Source organism: Cupressus sempervirens, chromosome 10 (genome assembly GCF_028749045.1).
Source record: "Cupressus sempervirens isolate cs-2001-9-10 chromosome 10, ASM2874904v1, whole genome shotgun sequence".
Taxonomy (NCBI): Eukaryota; Viridiplantae; Streptophyta; class Pinopsida; order Cupressales; family Cupressaceae; genus Cupressus; species Cupressus sempervirens.
In genome coordinates, this window is record NC_143127.1 from 173,311,439 (window position 1) to 173,329,272 (window position 17,834).

A 17,834-nucleotide genomic window follows, 5' to 3' on the forward strand; every position below is an offset into this window, starting at 1 on the left:
CAGCTAATAGATCAAATCTACTATAAAGGTGGCTTGCAAAAGGAGGTTCAATTGATTCTATAAATTTTTTTAATTAGAATTAAATTCAAACTTATCATGATTGGCAGCGAGTATGTGAAGGGTTGCAACTCTTTCAAACGGTACCAGTGGTGATGAAGAGTTATGACCCCTTCACATGTGAGATATAAAAGGAAGCTCATTTTATTTTGAAGAGAAACACCAATCAATAATTAATCATCAATTTAGAAAATATAAAGTGGATTACAAGAGAACACTACGGTCAAAGAGAACAAAACCCCTTAAGGTTAATTTTGGGAGATTCAAGGGTGAAAACTATTATTTCTCATTATCAAGTTTTGGATGAAAACTTGACTCCAAGGAGAAATTATGAGCTTTAAAGATGAAAGATGTTATTGAGTTGTTTTGACCCTCCTGGCACTTGTGTTTGTTCCTTTATTGGTTCCCCTTTGGGTTCTCCCAGGGTCCCCTCTTGGGCAGCTTGGGTTTACCATGAGCTTTCTATGAAGGAACCATAGGGAACTCTGGGTGCTTGGGAGGGATCTTGGGCAAACTAGGGATGTGTTGGTTCCCAAAACCGCAGATTGGAAATCCAAGAGCCTACCACTTCTCCGATAGGACTTCTCAATCAGTTCTGGCCAAGGAACGGGAATACTTCTCGATTCTTTTGCACTTCAAGCTCCGCTACACCTAGGTGGGCAAACCTTCACCTCAAATGTTGACTATGTGGTTTAAGGCTTTTCCTATAGCGAATTTAAACTTTGGGAGTTCTTCGGTTGACAAAGTCCTCAAACTCAATCAAAATGAAAATGGATGCTAGATAATAGTTGAATGTTTTGTATAAGGTTTTAAATAATTGATTTGATGATTGTAGGAAGGAAATTATAGATTTTCTGACTTCAATAAAAAGACCAGTGCCTCTGCTCATTTGGGCAATAGAGTCAACTTCAATGAATTATCACGTACAACTTCATAATGTTTTACACCCTTTATTGCCAACAATTAAATAATCAAGATGCGACAAATCAATTATTACACAATCTTTAAATTAGTCCAGATTGAATTTTAACTCCTCTGGGAGACAAATTGGACACAGATACAAAACAATTAAATATTTCATAGTATTTGTGATGATTGAATTTAAATGCTAAATGACCTTGTCCACTTATCCGATATTTAAATTTTATACAGAATTCCAAAAAATAATTACAAAGGATGATTGCCTACAGTTTAAATCTCCACACCATTTAAAAATAAACAAGAGACATTTTATTTTATTTTAAAAATAAAATAATGGAATTTATATTACAAAGCCATATTGAGCCCTTATTCCTCACAAAAATATATAAAATATAAAATTCTTCTTATCAATATTTGAATGAATGTTCGTATGTTCTTTTCAAATATATTTCTCACTCCTATTTGTATTTCATAGAGTGACTTTTCAAAGGGTCACTTTTCTTCATAACAAATTTATTCAAATGTTTTTGATTACTGACATAGAAGGATTCCTTTGATACTTTTACATCATAGTGGATATTATTTTAATTTACTTTTAATTGAAATGTTTATAGCATTTCTATGTTGACATGTTAATTTGTTATTAATGGCAAGACTTATCAATTTATCTCTGACCTGCGAGGATATGATTTTCTCGATATTATATGGCTCTGTTCTGCATTCCCATCTTTGATGGTATATGGCGTCCTACTTTCTACTGCATAAATGCTCCTGACGGCTTCCGACTTTTCTTTGTTGAAGATCATCGCTATGGAACTTTACGTAATAATATTAACATTTCCCAGTTGTCGTGTTTCGTTTTTCCTTCTCTCTGCACGCTTCATTATCATTGTTAGGGGTATCTTTGGATTTCTTCTTCATATCCGTCATTTAAAGAAGTATTGCGTGTTCCTCCTTTGTCGTCACATATAGATCCCTTGTTTCCATGTTGCTTATCCTCCCAACATTTTAAACTAATCTTCCATTCTTCTTCGTTCTGCTGGACCGGGTGCATATACCATGATTCACTACACTACTTTTTGACTCCCCATGGGTTATCCAGTGAACTCAACAAGTGTTTCATTTTGCTCAATGCTCTTATTCTTTCACTTTGACAACTTTGAAGTTTATTTAGAAGACCTTGATGTTCTCACAAACAACTGTAGCAACGTCCACAAACACATAGCCCCAAATGATAGCAGGATAGCAAGATTTGCTCTAATGTTGATCAAGGAGGTATTTTCCAGAATTTTGTTGTCTTCATCATTATCCAACAAATAACAAACAGACTCAACTTCTTTTCCAATAATGAGACTTGAATACGAAGCCACAATTTGACAATATCTTTGTAATATCCCCGACCAAAATACTAAACTTCATGGGTTTGACATTTCGTCAAACAGTATGCATAGGAGGGTATCTCAAATAATAGATGTACAAGCAGTAGATAATAATGCCAATGGTGTCCAGAAAACAAATCAATGTTTCATAATCCAATAATCAACAATGAACCAGACTATATAGGAATAAAAACCTGAGGTTGCCGGCTCCATCAATGATTATGAAGGGCTGTTGTTAGAATATGGTGTCGGCTGAACAGCATATGCAGATAGACCTGGAGGATATGTCGAGTAACCAATTGATAGGGGTGCAGAAGCTGGTGCCTGTGGTACTGACCTATGATATGACATCATACTTGGATACTCAGCTGCATAACCTGTCTGAATTTGTGGAAGTTGATGTGCTTGTGGAGATGCTGTAGGTTGTGGTGTCGGTTTCTCCTTCTGACCCTCGGCTGCAAGTTTTGCATTAACCCCTCTACCATCAATGGTTTTGTTTGGTTCCTTCAGAGCCCGCCTTGCAGCTTCCACAGTCTTAAAAGTCACAAATGCAAATCCCCTGGATTTGTTTGTACTCTTATCATATGCAACTGAACCTTCCTCAATCTCTCCATACTTTGAAAATACTTTCAGCAGTTTGTCAGTAGTTGTGTCATATGAAAGACCACCAATATAAAGCTTCCTCTGTGAGAGATCACCAGTTTGACCAGGACTTGAATTTGCTGCAGCCGCTAAATTGGATATAGTATTCCGACCCTCACATTTCTCAATACTGAGATACCGATCACAGTGAATGCACCCCCAGCGTTTGTGGAACCAAGGTTGCCCTGAATCTGACTGTTGACTGTCTTAACCACTAGTCCAAGGTGAATCGCTTTTGTTTGTAATCCGCAGAATGGCGCTCGCCTAATATCCGGGTCATGGCAAATCGCGCAGTCGTCTTGAACTCCCTTCCTGATCGGGATCTTGTTATTGTCATTAAATTGCTGCCGAAGACAGAGGGTTTCCGGACTGCCAATCTTCTTGCGGTACCACGCTGGTCTTAATGTTATAATGAGGGAGGCCGCCCTGCCGGATGTCAAAGCTCTCACATGCTTTGCAACTGTATTGGATTATTAATCACCTTCGAATCTTCCTCCACGTATACGGAAATGCTGGCTGGGAGGATTGTCTAGGAAACTTGCCTTCTTCCCTATTCTGTCCAATACTGCCACTGATCCTGTGAACCTTGTAAATAGATTATATCTTCGAATCTCAATACTCAAAGTGATCCCCAAAACTCAATCTTCCAAATTTGGCCCTAAGCCACAAATAGTCGCCCTGATGAAATGACTGAATGTCACCTCCAATCTGCAATAATTCAGATGATATTTCACACCCTCAAAATTGCGTACCAATTGAGAGTTATCGTTCTCAATGGCCAACTGTGACAATTGTAGAAACCCTAGGTTCCACAAATGCACCTGTGATTGAATCACAATCTGAAACACAAAGAGAGATAATCAACTACCTTATTCGAATGGAGCCCCGGGGTGCCTATTTATTCTTTTTTCTCCATCCTCTCCAGAGACTTCTAGAACTTTTTTGATCTTATCCCTCAAGTGACTTTATTAAATATTTCCCAAGTCACTTTATTAAATACAAGGTTATCTTTTAATATTATTTATTTAATTAAAATAATTAATTAGTCGTCCTTGGACAACCAGATTAATTAAATTAATTAAATCGAACTGTCACCAAAAAATTGGGGACATGACAGTCCGCCCTTCCTGAAATTGCTTGTCCCCAAGCAATGGCTGAACTATGAACCAATCAGTCTTCCTAGATCCCAAATGTAAATCTGTGTATCATCCCAATCCACATCATACTCCCGTGGAGAAATCATCAATACCAGTAGCTGAGAAACTGTACTCAACATCCAAACAACTGACACTTCTGATGAAATCATCTGAAAACCAACTGTAGATGTCAGTAGAAGAAACCATTCTGCGGAACTCAAGCCAACTGAAACATCAACTCTATCAAAACTCAAGCCCCCGTCAGAATGACACTTGCACCCAATTGCTCTGTAGATATGACAACAGCTATAGGTACCTGAATTACTGCCATCAAATTCAATCTCTGAAAAACTGCTCCGGGTGTATCGATGCTGCAGGCTGAGTAACTTGCAACTACCAATTTTATTTTCAAAATATGGTGCCAATCTATCCCCTAATGGATGATAAGAAACTGGAGCCAATCTACATCTGCGTGAAATAAAATCTTCTATCTCTGTGTCAAAAGAAAAATGATGAGCGTACCCTACCGTATAATGCCGGTAAGAACCTCCAAACTCTGCTGCTGGCTCATCATCACTGAACTGGGAATCAACAGATGGCTCCATTTTCTGACTCCAAGTGACTGTAGGCTGGCTAGGATCCCGTGCATTCTGCTCAACAAACCCTTCCTCGAGATCCTTGTGAGGTAGCATAGTAGAAAGGACCCCTATAATCTTCTCAACCAATCTGCAAATAACACTAGTATCTTGGATGAGAACACCTTCTGTCACCTTATGCGAGTCCAAATGAACACATGCACTATCCAGCAAATACTCCATGAACGGTTTAGTGCAGTAAAAATTATATGAGGAAACATTTACATACTCCCCTTTACACCACATCGGGTCCTCCTGTAAGGGTGGCGTACTCAACTGTACCACACTATCAACTATTTGAGTAGAATCAATCTGGAGACTTGACTCTACTGGTATCCCGAACTCATTAGAACCAGCTACTACCAAATCCTGAATATGTGTGTCAGCCTCAACAATATGCTCCTTAGTAGTAACTGCGGAAGTGTACTTACCATCATCCACCTCAGTAGTCAAATGAACTAGGTCTGGGGCTGGTTTTGACCGCAAATGCTCCAACTCCATGGTCACCTCCTTCAACTGAAACTGCGACTTTTGTAGATCCTGCCGAGTGTCCTCTAAAGCCTCAGTAGTCGCTATGAGCTCTTGGGAAAGCTCACTCACCTCCTCTTCACGATCCAAGAGTGCCTCATATGCTGTACTTCCCCACTCAACCAAGTGATCACGGTCGGCTACCAATCGTAAATAATCCTGCTTCAAAATCCGAACAGCTTCACGCAAGGCATGAATCTCTGCCAAAGAAAAGTAACCACCGCTGGACTCATCTGTCATAGAAGAACCCCAACCAGTAACAGCCAACAACTGACGAGCAGTATCAAAATGCTCACAAGCGATAGCAATGTCTCGCTCACTAACTTTCAACTGGCTAACCACATGATGGCTCTGGCTAGACTGTTTTCTAAAAACTCCTTCTGACACATTGTCTGGAGGAATGTCTCCAAAGATACTGGTCTCTGGATTATTACCATCTATATTTTTCGAATCAACTTTAAAACTCATATCAACATCCAGAGTGTCAAAATCTGTAGTCCTGCTATCAAGCTCTTCTGTTCCTAAAGAAACTGTCAAGGAAGCTGAATCTTCAAAACTGTTCACTTCATTCTCCCGGATGTCATCAAGGTCAAAACGATCCTGGGACTCATCTGTACATGCTTCCAAATATGAAAAACCTTCAACACCTTTCAGCAAGGATGGTCGACTGGAAATATGAACCAAACCCAACAACGGTGCATAAAAACTAATACCAACATCGGATGTTCTGTTGGCACAAGGAAAAACAACACCGTATATTCTGCTAATCAAATCCATGATAGTACTCAAACAATCATGGCTATCATAAAGTGCTAAAGATCTTCGGTTGACTGAATCCCAAATGCTGCTGAAACATTCCCGAATCCATATGCAAGAAACAACTGGTAACTCAAGCAAACTACTTACCTGAGTAATGTGACCAATACCAGCTAACTTCACATACCTGTCTGCCATTGTCCTTGTATCCTGGATGTGAATGCAAGATGAACTCGTAACATTATCAGCTACCACATATGAACATCCTACTGCAGGAAACTGAGTGTCAGACGTACCAGATGAAATTAAGCTTAGCTCCATGCCATGCTCATTCCCATGTTTCTCCCAGTCTAGTAATGCCAAAGTTGCTCGAGTGTCCTCAAGCTCGCAAGAAAGCTTGACAACTTCCTCCTCCTTCCTCCTCAAGGCATCTGAATAATCTTTGGTAAGGCTAAGAAGATAGTCACGGTCTGATAGAAGATGCAAATAGCTCAACTTCGTCATTCCCATTCCTTTACCAATTGCATGTAAGTCACAACAAGAAGAATTTGCCTGAACTCCCTTATGTCTTCCTTGTAACTGAATCATCTGGATGTGCTCTTCTAACATCTCCCGCATCTTGTCATGATGAGATAAAGAAGCCACAATACTATCTTCGCTCACCTTCAGCTGGCTGGACAAATCATGTGAAGTACCACCAATTTCATCCTCATGTGACGAAGCATCTAACTGAGCCTGGTATTCTCTGTCAGCAAAATCATAAATGCTCGATGTCTGCTCATTTCCACCAGGTATCTCATTATCATGAACAATGACATCTTCATCATCATCTGAACTCACTTCGCTGTAATCATTGCTTGTCGGAACCAAACTACCTTGAGTATCTGAGACATCACCCTTGGAAAGCTCGTATTCAACTGTCTCAACTTGAGTGTCAGGTTGACAGTTACTATCCATCAGAGTAATGTCCTTCACCGCTTCTTCCTGTGACCGAACTGAAGCCTCTGACTGGTTGCACACTTGTTTCTCGAACTCCTCATTAAGGTTCCTCGTAACATCTCTCATTGTATCTGTCAACTCTTCGTGAGAAGATTTGCCAAAACGAAATCCAGTTGATTTACTCACCTTAGCTGGGACGGACAGCCTGTCAAGCATACGGCGGTGTTTAACCAACAGTTCAGACATGTTATGTTTGATCTTTCTGAGCTCATCCTGAATACCTGAATAGTCCTCCTTTCCACATTTCCGACTCTGAATACTCTGTCTATTACTTGTCCGAGATTGTGTCCTTGGAGACTTTGTGCTGTACCTGTCCATCTTGTTTGAAGTAAAGCGCTGATCACCCATGTAATTCGGTTCTCACCCCACAGGATGGCAAGAAAACCGCTCTGATACCACTGTAATATCCCCGACCAAAATACTAAACTTCATGGGTTTGACATTTCATCAAACAGTATGCACAGGAGGGTATCTCAAATAATAGATGTACAAGCAGTAGATAATAATGCCAATGGTGTCCAGAAAACAAATCAATGTTTCATAATCCAATAATCAACAATGAACCAGACTATATAGGAATAAAAACCTGAGGTTGCCGGCTCCATCAATGATTATGAAGGGCTGTTGTTAGAATATGGTGTCGGCTGAACAGCATATGCAAATAGACCTGGAGGATATGTCGAGTAACCAATTGATAGGGGTGCAGAAGCTGGTGCCTGTGGTACTGACCTATGATATGACATCATACTTGGATACTCAGCTGCATAACCTGTCTGAATTTGTGGAAGTGGTTGTGCTTGTGGAGATGCTGTAGGTTGTGGTGCCGGTTTCTCCTTCTGACCCTCGGCTGCAAGTTTTGCATTAACCCCTCTACCATCAATGGTTTTGTTTGGTTCCTTCAGAGCCCGCTTTGCAGCTTCCACAGTCTTAAAAGTCACAAATGCAAATCCCCTGGATTTGTTTGTACTCTTATCATATGCAACTGAACCTTCCTCAATCTCTCCATACTTTGAAAATACTTTCAGCAGTTTGTCAGTAGTTGTGTCATATGAAAGACCACCAATATAAAGCTTCCTCTGTGAGAGATCACCAGTTTGACCAGGACTTGAATTTGCTGCTGCCGCTAAATTGGATATAGTATTCCGACCCTCACATTTCTCAATACTGAGATACCGATCACAGTGAATGCACCCCCAGCGTTTGCGGAACCAAGGTTGCCCTGAATCCGACTGTTGACTGTCTTAACCACTAGTCCAAGGTGAATCGCTTTTGTTTGTAATCCGCAGAATGGCGCTCGCCTAATATCCGGGTCATGGCAAATCGCGCAGTCGTCTTGAACTCCCTTCCTGATCGGGATCTTGTTATTGTCATTAAATTGCTGCCGAAGACAGAGGGTTTCCGGACTGCCAATCTTCTTGCGGTACCACGCTGGTCTTAATGTTATAATGAGGGAGGCCGCCCTGCCGGATGTCAAAGCTCTCACATGCTTTGCAACTGTATTGGATTATTAATCACCTTCGAATCTTCCTCCACGTATACGGAAATGCTGGCTGGGAGGATTGTCTAGGAAACTTGCCTTCTTCCCTATTCTGTCCAATACTGCCACTGATCCTGTGAACCTTGTAAATAGATTATATCTTCGAATCTCAATACTCAAAGTGATCCCCAAAACTCAATCTTCCAAATTTGGCCCTAAGCCACAAATAGTCGCCCTGATGAAATGACTGAATGTCACCTCCAATCTGCAATAATTCAGATGATATTTCACACCCTCAAAATTGCGTACCAATTGAGAGTTATCGTTCTCAATGGCCAACTGTGACAATTGTAGAAACCCTAGGTTCCACAAATGCACCTGTGATTGAATCACAATCTGAAACACAAAGAGAGATAATCAACTACCTTATTCGAATGGAGCCCCGGGGTGCCTATTTATTCTTTTTTCTCCATCCTCTCCAGAGACTTCTAGAACTTTTTTGATCTTATCCCTCAAGTGACTTTATTAAATATTTCCCAAGTCACTTTATTAAATACAAGGTTATCTTTTAATATTATTTATTTAATTAAAATAATTAATTAGTCGTCCTTGGACAACCAGATTAATTAAATTAATTAAATCAAACTGTCACCAGAAAATTGGGGACATGACAATCTTTGAAAGTTGCATTATGGAAGTAGGCATTTTGGATCGATCTATTATATTGACTCCACAGGTTTTGCTATAAAACTCAAGGAACGATGTGTTGGTTTGTTACAAGCCAGAGCTTTCCATACATTACATAGTACTTGTACAAAAAAATTATTGTATATATGTTACAAATTGGCAACAAAATCTTCAACACATCATCCCCCATATTGTATTCTTTCCACCATTCATACAAAAAACTTATTTGGCATAGGATTTGGGACTCTAAATTTTGTCAAATTTTAGAGTTCCATTAGGATGAACACAAGTGAACCTAGGAGTACCAAAGGCTGCCTAAAAAGAAACAATTTTTTTAAAGAACTTTTTAATAAACAAATAATAGTTGTATACATAATTTTTCACTCAAGCAATAAAACATGAAACTGTCATGGGTTATGAAGGCTTATCGTATAAGAAACTTTATTACAATGAGGGAGTGATGAGGAAATGGGATCTAACTCGTGTGTGTTGACTTAGACATTGTTGCATAACTTTGTAGAAAATATCTTTAGATGTCATCTTCTACAATAATGGCTAGTGGAATTGGCATTGTAGCTCATGGCTCAAATTAAATTGAACCTAATGTTTTACGTTGATGCTTTTGAAGAAGAGCAATGAAAATCGTTAAATATTGATTGTAATATTCATTTTGTGTTGACATTTACAAATTACTGAATTATGAATTTAGGAGTATTTTCATTTCTACAAATTATGGGGTATTCAAATAATTTTAATTCAGAATTACTAGTTTCACAATTTTATAGTATATAATTTTTAGTTTTAAATTCATATATTATACACACAGATATGTGCATCTGTGTTTATGCATGTTTTAAAATTTTATATATGAGTGTGTACGTGTACACACACACACACACACACACACACTTATATGCGCGCACACACACATACACATATTTGTGTGTGTATGTGGAGAAGAGAATTCACCACTTTCAAGATTGACAAAATCTCAAGTTACAAATCAATCCGTGCGCCACCTCACTTAGCTAGTGCTCTAGTGAGCTAGGGAGATCAATGAATCAAACCAAGACTAAACATCAGTGTCATTGCAAAGTACTTAACCTGAAATACCTTTATGCCATGAACTGGTTAAAATATTTAAGATATTGATAACAAGAGAGCTAATTGATCAAGAGTGTTTATTGAATTTCACTAACTCACTGCCTTGGACGCTTGCACAAGTCTAGGAAGCCAACAGAGATTCCATACAGCGGTGCAGTGTGTGCATCCTTTACGAACAAGGTATGACAATCCAGGCCAAAAAATTTAAGACCTATAACTAAAGCAACACACTTAAAAGACTATTGAATTTAAATAACAAAAAGTAATGTTTAGAGCAAAACAATTTTAAAGCAAGGAAAACGAAAAGAAGGATCTTACAACCTCCAGGTAGAAGAATGTTAAGAAATCATACCATTTCCTCCTTCAATCCTCCACACATAGCAAAAAGGATAAGTGCTGGGCTATTTGCTTTAGAGGCCTGCCAAAGTCAAATCCTCATTTTGGTGTTTACACCTCATGGGCAACCAATATTGATAGATATGATAGTAGATAGATCAATAAAACAATAAGTGATAAACTTTAAAGATAGAAAGTGCTCAATAAACTATGATATACCAATTGAATGGATGTGAATGAGTGTGATATAACTCCCTTTTGAAGCCAAGAAACTAGATTTTGGTTGATCGAAGGGACGAGCTGGTGTGTGTTGGAGAAGTGATGTGAGATGACTAGAAAGTTGTGGAAACTGTCCAACAATGTCAAAAAATGTTCGACAATGTCCAACAATGGTGAATAAAGCTCAAGATTCATTTAAATTGCCTAGGCAGTGAGAGTAACCAAGAGAGAGGAAACAAAGTAAAAAATGGAGTTTAGATGAGGCAAGAGGATTCCGAACGCTAGTGGACAGTCTAGGGAGTGTTGGATACAATCATTTAATTGTATGTTGTCTTTGATGTTACACAAAATGACATACATTTACCAGTCAGTGTTTGCCGAGCTCACTCGGACAATGAAGACAATTTTCTGTGGTTGCCGAGCATTCCTGTGTATGCCAAGTTCATATGACAGTGTCTATCGAGTTCACTTGGGAGACAAAGGAAAGTTGGAAGGTAACGAGTGTTAATTGAGCTCACTTGGTTATAAAAGAGAATTCGCAGAAGACAGTGATCACTGAGTTCATTTGGGAGACAAAGAGAGTTGGCATGGAAACCAGTGTTAACCGAATTCGCTTGGCTGACGAAGGAAAATCTATTATGGTTAGTGTCTACCGAGCAGGGCCGGCTAACAAAGGATTTTCTTGTTTTGGCCTATTGAGTTAAATGATTATGTTTGATGGTTTTAGCTGATTAAGAAGATGAATATTATTTATTGTAAGTTGTATTCAAGCCGACTTGATAGTGTATAAGATATAAATGCAAGGTCAAGTTGTGGGATTTGAATGTGAATGAGTGTGTGAAGAAGAAGGATGCTTGGAGGAAGCGAATTTGAAGGATAAGCATAATATCCTTGTGGAGCTGCAAAGATACATTTGATCAAGAAGGATCAAATATCAAAGCCAGAATGGAGATCTGTAATCAGCAATTCAGTTGCATCAGAAATCAGGTCATGTCATTGTTACTCTCTAACCATTGTAGCAGTGATCAAAATCTCTTAACAGAGTTAACTTAATAGTTATTTGTAAATCTTCTAACAAGGTGACATTTCTAGAGTGAAGTGTTTAAAGACCTCTTAACAAGGCCACTCCTAACATGCTAATTAAATCCTCTAACAGGGTCACACCTAACAATGTGTTTTGTAACCTTTAACAAGGTTAGCTCCTAACAAGACTCACTTCAAGAAAAGGAAAATCAGCAACTAGTTGCAATTGGTGGCTTTTCCCAAATTGGGTTTCCACGTTAAATCTTGGTGTCACTTGTGTTCATGCTATTTACTTTCATGTGTATGCAACTAAGTTTAATTAAGTTTAATCATAATTAACATCTTAAAGATCAGTTATTGCCAAGTAACAATTGATTTTTAGTATTTGCCGAGTTACAACATTTGCCTATGTTAACCAAGTGCCTGTGTGTTTGCCGAGTTACAACAGAATACAGTTTATCAGAGTTTATGTTTTAAGTTGTGTTGACATCTAAGGGATCTAGGATTTATTTTTGTAGTAACTGATTCACCTCCTCCTCTCTTAGTTACTCCTCTTGTGTTTCCAACAGGGAGGTGTTACACTACCAGAAAAAGTAGGTGTAACCTCCCAATGGCTACCTTTGGTCTGTAGATTCACGATATGGGTTCACAATGCACGTGTCTTGAATCAAATAGGTCATGTGGTCGAGGATTTGGATGAGGGAGATGATGAGGCAAGCTAGATGAGATGGAGACTTAGGAAGAAATTTGATTTCCAGCCAAAGCAAAGACACTGTGCAATGAAGAATTACAAGGGTTATAGTTTACAACATTACTATCTATTTTGTGTTTGATATCTGCCCAGAAATAAGATAAACAACAATAAAAAAAAGAACTAAAACATATACAAAATGCACCAGAACTTATCCTAGAAAAATCCCTCTAAATAAAGGGAAAAGCCCAGCCACACCAACAAAACATCTTCTTTATTGATCATAAAATATTTAAGTGTACAATGCCTTTCGCTTGATGTGATATATATGATACATAGAGAGACTCTTCACATTACAACCTAAGGTCTCTTCAAAATCCTAAAACATGACTTAATTTTTAAATACAACTCGTCGTATTTCCATGCCTCAACACATGTTGTATGGCATGTCTTTATATTTAATATTACAATTGATCATAAATGTCCTTTTCAATTGAAGGTGACCATAACGATAATAATTTCCATATTTCTAGAGATAAAGATCTCTATTGCAGCTACAATCTCCAACACTCTTTCTTAGCGAGAGAGATATTTAGCTAAGCAGTCACATAAAGCTGCAACCAAAAATGTCGATAAATTCTGATCGTATAGATCCAAAACATACTTCATGGAATCACTCAACATGAAACAATTGCAAGAATCATAGTCAGCTTTCATCTTGGACTCGCTCAATGTGATACTGTAATGGAATCTCTCAACATGGCAAACCTGCAAGAATCACAATCAGATTTCATCACAGACTTGCTCAACGTGATGGAATGACAAACCTGCAAGAATGACAATCAGATTTCATCACGGACTTGCTCAACATGATGCTGTCATGGAATCTCTCAGTATGACAAGTTAGCAAGGTTTACAACCAGCATTTTATCACGGACTCTCTTAACGTCATACAGTCATGGACTCTCTCAACATGACTTCCAACTTCCAATCACAAAATCTGTCAACATGATGACATCATGGATCTCTCTATATGATGTTCACTATGAATCTCTCATAAGTGGAAGAGTTGTCAGGTTGTCCTTAGAACTTCTAATTAATTTTAAGTCAATAATAACTCATAAAATCACAGTTGAAACTCTTTAAGAAATTTACAATAAAATAAATCACTATGAATCTCTCATAGGTGGAAGAGTTATCAGGTTGTCCTTAGAACTTCTAATTAATTAAGTCAATAATAACTCATAAAATCACAGTTGAAACTCTTTAAGAAATTTACAATAAAATAAATCACAGCTGAATTTTTTTTCGAGCAGCATTCTTAATTTCTACAACACTTAATTTGTCACAAAAACTTATAATCAGCATGAATAATAATGACTGAGATTCTCTCTCATCAGAGTCTCCCTCTCAGCAGGGATGGCTCCACGATAAAATAGATGATGTAACCTCCCTGAGGTGGAGCACATCTCCCTTTGAATCTTCTTGTTGCATCTTGCAACCAATAGATATTAAATTGACATCAACTTATTATATAGATCAATCAAGGACTACTTTGATCAATGCAATAAGATCGTGATAGTGTCATCCCTCTGATGGAAGAATATATCCTCATGATCGCAATCAACATTCTCATGTACATTAATCCCTCATCATTCAGTATGCACCCTGCAACCAAGAGAAATAAATTAATAACTCATAAAATCAACTTATTATATAGATATAAATTCTGAAACAAAACACTATCCTAGTGTTATAATAATATCTCAGAATAGATAACTCCTTACATAATTTCCACAGTCGTTTGGTCATGGTGGATAATGCATCTAAACTCCTTAGCAGTTATGATATAGCATGAGCTCCAAACACGATCAGATATCAATTCTCCGTTATATGCTAGGTCTGGCATGGTATCTTTGTTCACATGTGTTGGGAAGAGGGTGGCTGCCATTAAACATGATATGCATTCCAGAGGCACATTGGCAATACAATACCAAGAACAGAACATCAGTCTCGACACGACAGTTCTCACTTCCTCTGCGACCCAAAATTTGACTGGACATTTCAAACATAGTTTTCGAGATAGTGGAGCCTGCCTTGGCAAACATCTGCAAAGCGTCACTTCCAACAACCATTGATTCTTCAGGGAATATGTGCGAGTTCTCTTGAAGAGAGAGGGAAACTGTGACAAGGTATCTTCAGTGCCACTTGCAAGCTTTAATGCTCCAGAACTTGATGCTTCCGCCTCAGCCTTCCAAGAACCTCATATAGAAATCTCCTTCCTTTTAACACCTCGATGAACGTTATGATAAAAAGCTAGTCATTGATGTCAGAGTTCCCCAAATTGAGATTGCCATATTTTCCCATTGATGTCATAAGTTAGATCACAAGTGAAAGTTATCAGCATTATAATTAGCGATAAGAAAGATATTTAAACTATGAAGCAATTGAAGGAATGATGTAGCATTGTAAATGTCAAGCTTCATTTTATGCAGCAATCATTGACTCAGCAGAAATAAGATACAACAAGAAACTATGAACAGATGGTGAACTCAATGGATAAAATATTTGATGCATATCTTGCTATAGGTATCGAATAAATACCATAACTGTAATAATGAGTCTATCAAAGAAACATAGAAGTTAGTTACATTTGAAAGTATAGCATAGAAATTCTATGGATGCTGTAATGTGTCTGAAGAAGTGGCAGACAACAATAATTAATTAGTGGTGAGAAAAATATGATTATATTGAGTAACAGGTGCATACAGAGTCACTGATAAAACAGTGAATATAAAAGATGGTTGGTACAAATAGCTATAATTCATTTATTCCAAAGTTATCCCCTAGCGTTGGTTATATTATCATATATAAATAGCTTAGTTTTTTAAAATTTGTTTATCAGCAAGATTATTAATTATATGATTCCTCTCAGATATCTGAAGATGGCTAGGCGGAAGTCAACAGTCCCCAGGAAGAAAAGTGGTAATCCTCCTGATTCCACTCCCACTGCTTCCAATCCTGTTCGTCCTGCAGAATCTTCCAGTGCTGGTGCTGCAAGGGCCAGACGTAGTGCTGAGGCTCCACGTGCAACAACACCAAAGAGTGTGAGGAAGCCTCACAGATTTAAGCCTGGAACTGTTGCTCTTAGAGAAATAAGAAGATACCAAAAGAGCTTTGAACTGTTGATTCCAACGTTCCCGTTTGTGAGAGTTGTAAGGGAGGTGACAACACATTATTCACTAGAGGTGGATCGATGGACTGCTGAAGCTTTAATAGCTTTGCAAGAGGCTGCTGAGGACTACATTGTAAATTTGTTCGAGGATACAAACCTGTGCGCAATTCATGCTAAACGAGTAACAATAATGCCCAAAGATTTACATTTAGCTAGACGCCTTCGTGGTGTACATGTTGATAGGCCATGGTGAAATTTCTGTATCGTACCTGCATTTACTATTTTGTACTTCTACTTTGGTCTCTACATGTCTGTACCATTGGTAAAACTAAATGTATAATATGGAAGCCCTACTTCTCATTTTTTGGAACATGCTTTGAAGTTTGATGACGGGTCATTCTTTTCTTGGGTTATTTCAGTTTGATAACAATCTAATACTATCCTCATGTTTATTGCTTTGATCATAATTAGTAGTATCCTCTTGAGTTTAGAAGTAAAACGCCTCTTAATGTTTTAGAGACTAAATCATTAGCATCATGGTTGAAACAAGGTTGCTATATGATTTGCTGATGAATATGATGATCTTTCCATAGATAGCATGTTCTTATTCGAAGTCCAGTTTTTGATAATTGAATTTAATGTGTTAAAATGCCTAATTTTATTACAGAGTTTAGAATATTTAATGATGCATGGTTATTCCAAAAATTTGTGAACTAGAGATTTTTTTGGATAGTTCATGTTTTGAAGACACTTAATTGGCATAGGTGAAACCAGGTTGCTATAAGCCTACTTTATTTGCTGGGTGCACAGGGTGACTTGTCCATATAAAGCACAGGCTTGTTTAAAGCTCAGTTTCTGATATCGCTGAATTTAATGTGTTACAATGCCTAATTTATTGCCAAGTTTAGAATATCTAATGTTGCATAAGTATACCAAAAATTGTGATTTGTTTGTATAGGTATGCCTCTCATGTTTTAAAGATGAAATCTTTATTAGCATGGGTGAAATCACATTGCTACAAGCCTATATAATTTGCTGGATGCAAGGACAGTTTCTTCATAAAAATCATGTTCCTGCCTAAAGCCCAGTTTATGTTATTGCCTAATTTATTACGCTGAAGGCATTTGATATCCCAAAAAACAACCTCGAGTCAGAGATCAATGGCTGAGACTCCAGTAGCAACATGGATGACCATGTAATTATTCACAGAGGTACATTAATTTTCTGCTGTATGTTGAGGAGGGAGAAGCAGAAAACTCAAAGAATGGAAAATCAGCAATGGCCTAAATTGATCATAGAAGAAAGACTTGACAGAAGAAAAAACATGTGGATGAAACAAAATGGTAAATGGATGGTAAGTGGAATATTAGTAGGCAAGAATGTCCAGATAACAATGAGGATATTAAAAAGTATGTGGAAGAAAAGTCCAAGAGTCTAATATGGTCAAAACAAAAAGGATGCAAAGAAGATTATTATATCAAAGAATTTAATCTGAAGAGGGAGCATGCGGAGAAAGCATACATAGGAGCAAATATCAATTGGAAAGCCAAAATGCTCATAGCTCAATTTAGAATGAGTTCCCATTACTTGAGGTGTGAAATGGTTAGGTGGACACTACCAAAGAAAGAATGGGAGGAAAGAATATGTTTACTTTGCAATATGGGAGTGCTGGAGATAGAACGACATTTTATCATGGATTCCTCAGCGTACATTGACATCTGCTCACAGTGCACACGTAGTGGAAATTGCATTGAGACATGGCAGTCACTACTGGTTTCAAGAAAGCATAGTTTGACATGTAAATAGCTCAAAGCTCTTGAGATTAGTGCTCCATCTAATAATTTCTCTAAAATAATATTTCTTTTAATATATGTTTTATGGATAATTTCAAACAAATACCAATCAATATAATGTATACTAAGAGTATTAGGATTATAAATTATTTATTCAAGTAAACTGATGGAATCTAAGAGATTCAAAATTGATTTTCCTCCATTTTTGTAAAAGCAAACTGGTATAAAAGTAACTGTCATTGCAAGCTCCAAGCCAAGAATAACAATTAAGTAGAC

General features: G+C 37.8%; 3 protein-coding genes across 5 annotated transcripts in view; 1 reads left to right on the forward strand and 2 right to left on the reverse strand.

Moving 5' to 3' along the window:
* LOC149533184 (histone H3-like centromeric protein CENH3) overlaps positions 1-17,834 on the forward strand; it is a 38,173-nt gene that overhangs the window by 15,650 nt on the left and 4,689 nt on the right. The window contains exon 4 of one of the 3 annotated variants that reach the window (XM_089803768.1): positions 15,526-16,137. The exons of the other annotated variants lie outside the window; for them this stretch is intronic. Within the exon in view, the coding sequence (XP_089659894.1) occupies positions 15,526-16,018 (493 nt within the window). The 3' untranslated portion in view covers positions 16,019-16,137. Of the gene's footprint in view, positions 1-15,525; positions 16,138-17,834 lie in introns of those variants that run through there. 3 annotated transcript variants of the gene reach the window in all.
* On the reverse strand, positions 2,577-7,401 carry LOC149533185 (uncharacterized). Its single transcript, XM_089803239.1, has 4 exons — positions 7,364-7,401; positions 3,481-3,576; positions 3,264-3,425; positions 2,577-3,129 (listed from the first exon to the last, which is right to left on the reverse strand). The coding sequence occupies exons 1-4, from the start codon at positions 7,399-7,401 to the stop codon at positions 2,577-2,579; spliced, it is 849 nt and encodes a 282-aa protein (XP_089659365.1).
* Positions 7,665-14,725, reverse strand: LOC149533186 (uncharacterized). Its single transcript, XM_089803241.1, has 5 exons — positions 14,585-14,725; positions 13,359-13,417; positions 8,569-8,664; positions 8,352-8,513; positions 7,665-8,289 (listed from the first exon to the last, which is right to left on the reverse strand). Exons 1-5 carry the CDS (start codon positions 14,723-14,725, stop codon positions 7,665-7,667), a joined length of 1,083 nt encoding a protein of 360 aa, XP_089659367.1.

Excerpts from the sequence above, each read along its gene's own strand:
- LOC149533185 (XM_089803239.1), bottom strand. The coding sequence starts at position 7,401 with ATGGGTGATCAGCGCTTTACTTCAAACAAGATGGACAG. Across the intron at positions 3,577-7,363 it reads ACTTCAAACAAGATGGACAG|GATCAGTGGCAGTATTGGAC; the intron begins GTACAGCACAAA and ends CAAGGTTCACAG. Across the intron at positions 3,130-3,263 it reads TGCCATGACCCGGATATTAG|TATTGAGAAATGTGAGGGTC; the intron begins GCGAGCGCCATT and ends TCGGTATCTCAG.
- LOC149533186 (XM_089803241.1), bottom strand. The coding sequence starts at position 14,725 with ATGGTTGTTGGAAGTGACGCTTTGCAGATGTTTGCCAAGGCAGGCTCC. Across the intron at positions 13,418-14,584 it reads AGACTGATGTTCTGTTCTTG|GTTTGTCATTCCATCACGTT; the intron begins GTATTGTATTGC and ends TCATTCTTGCAG. Across the intron at positions 8,514-8,568 it reads ACGTGGAGGAAGATTCGAAG|GGCGGCCTCCCTCATTATAA; the intron begins GTGATTAATAAT and ends GACATCCGGCAG.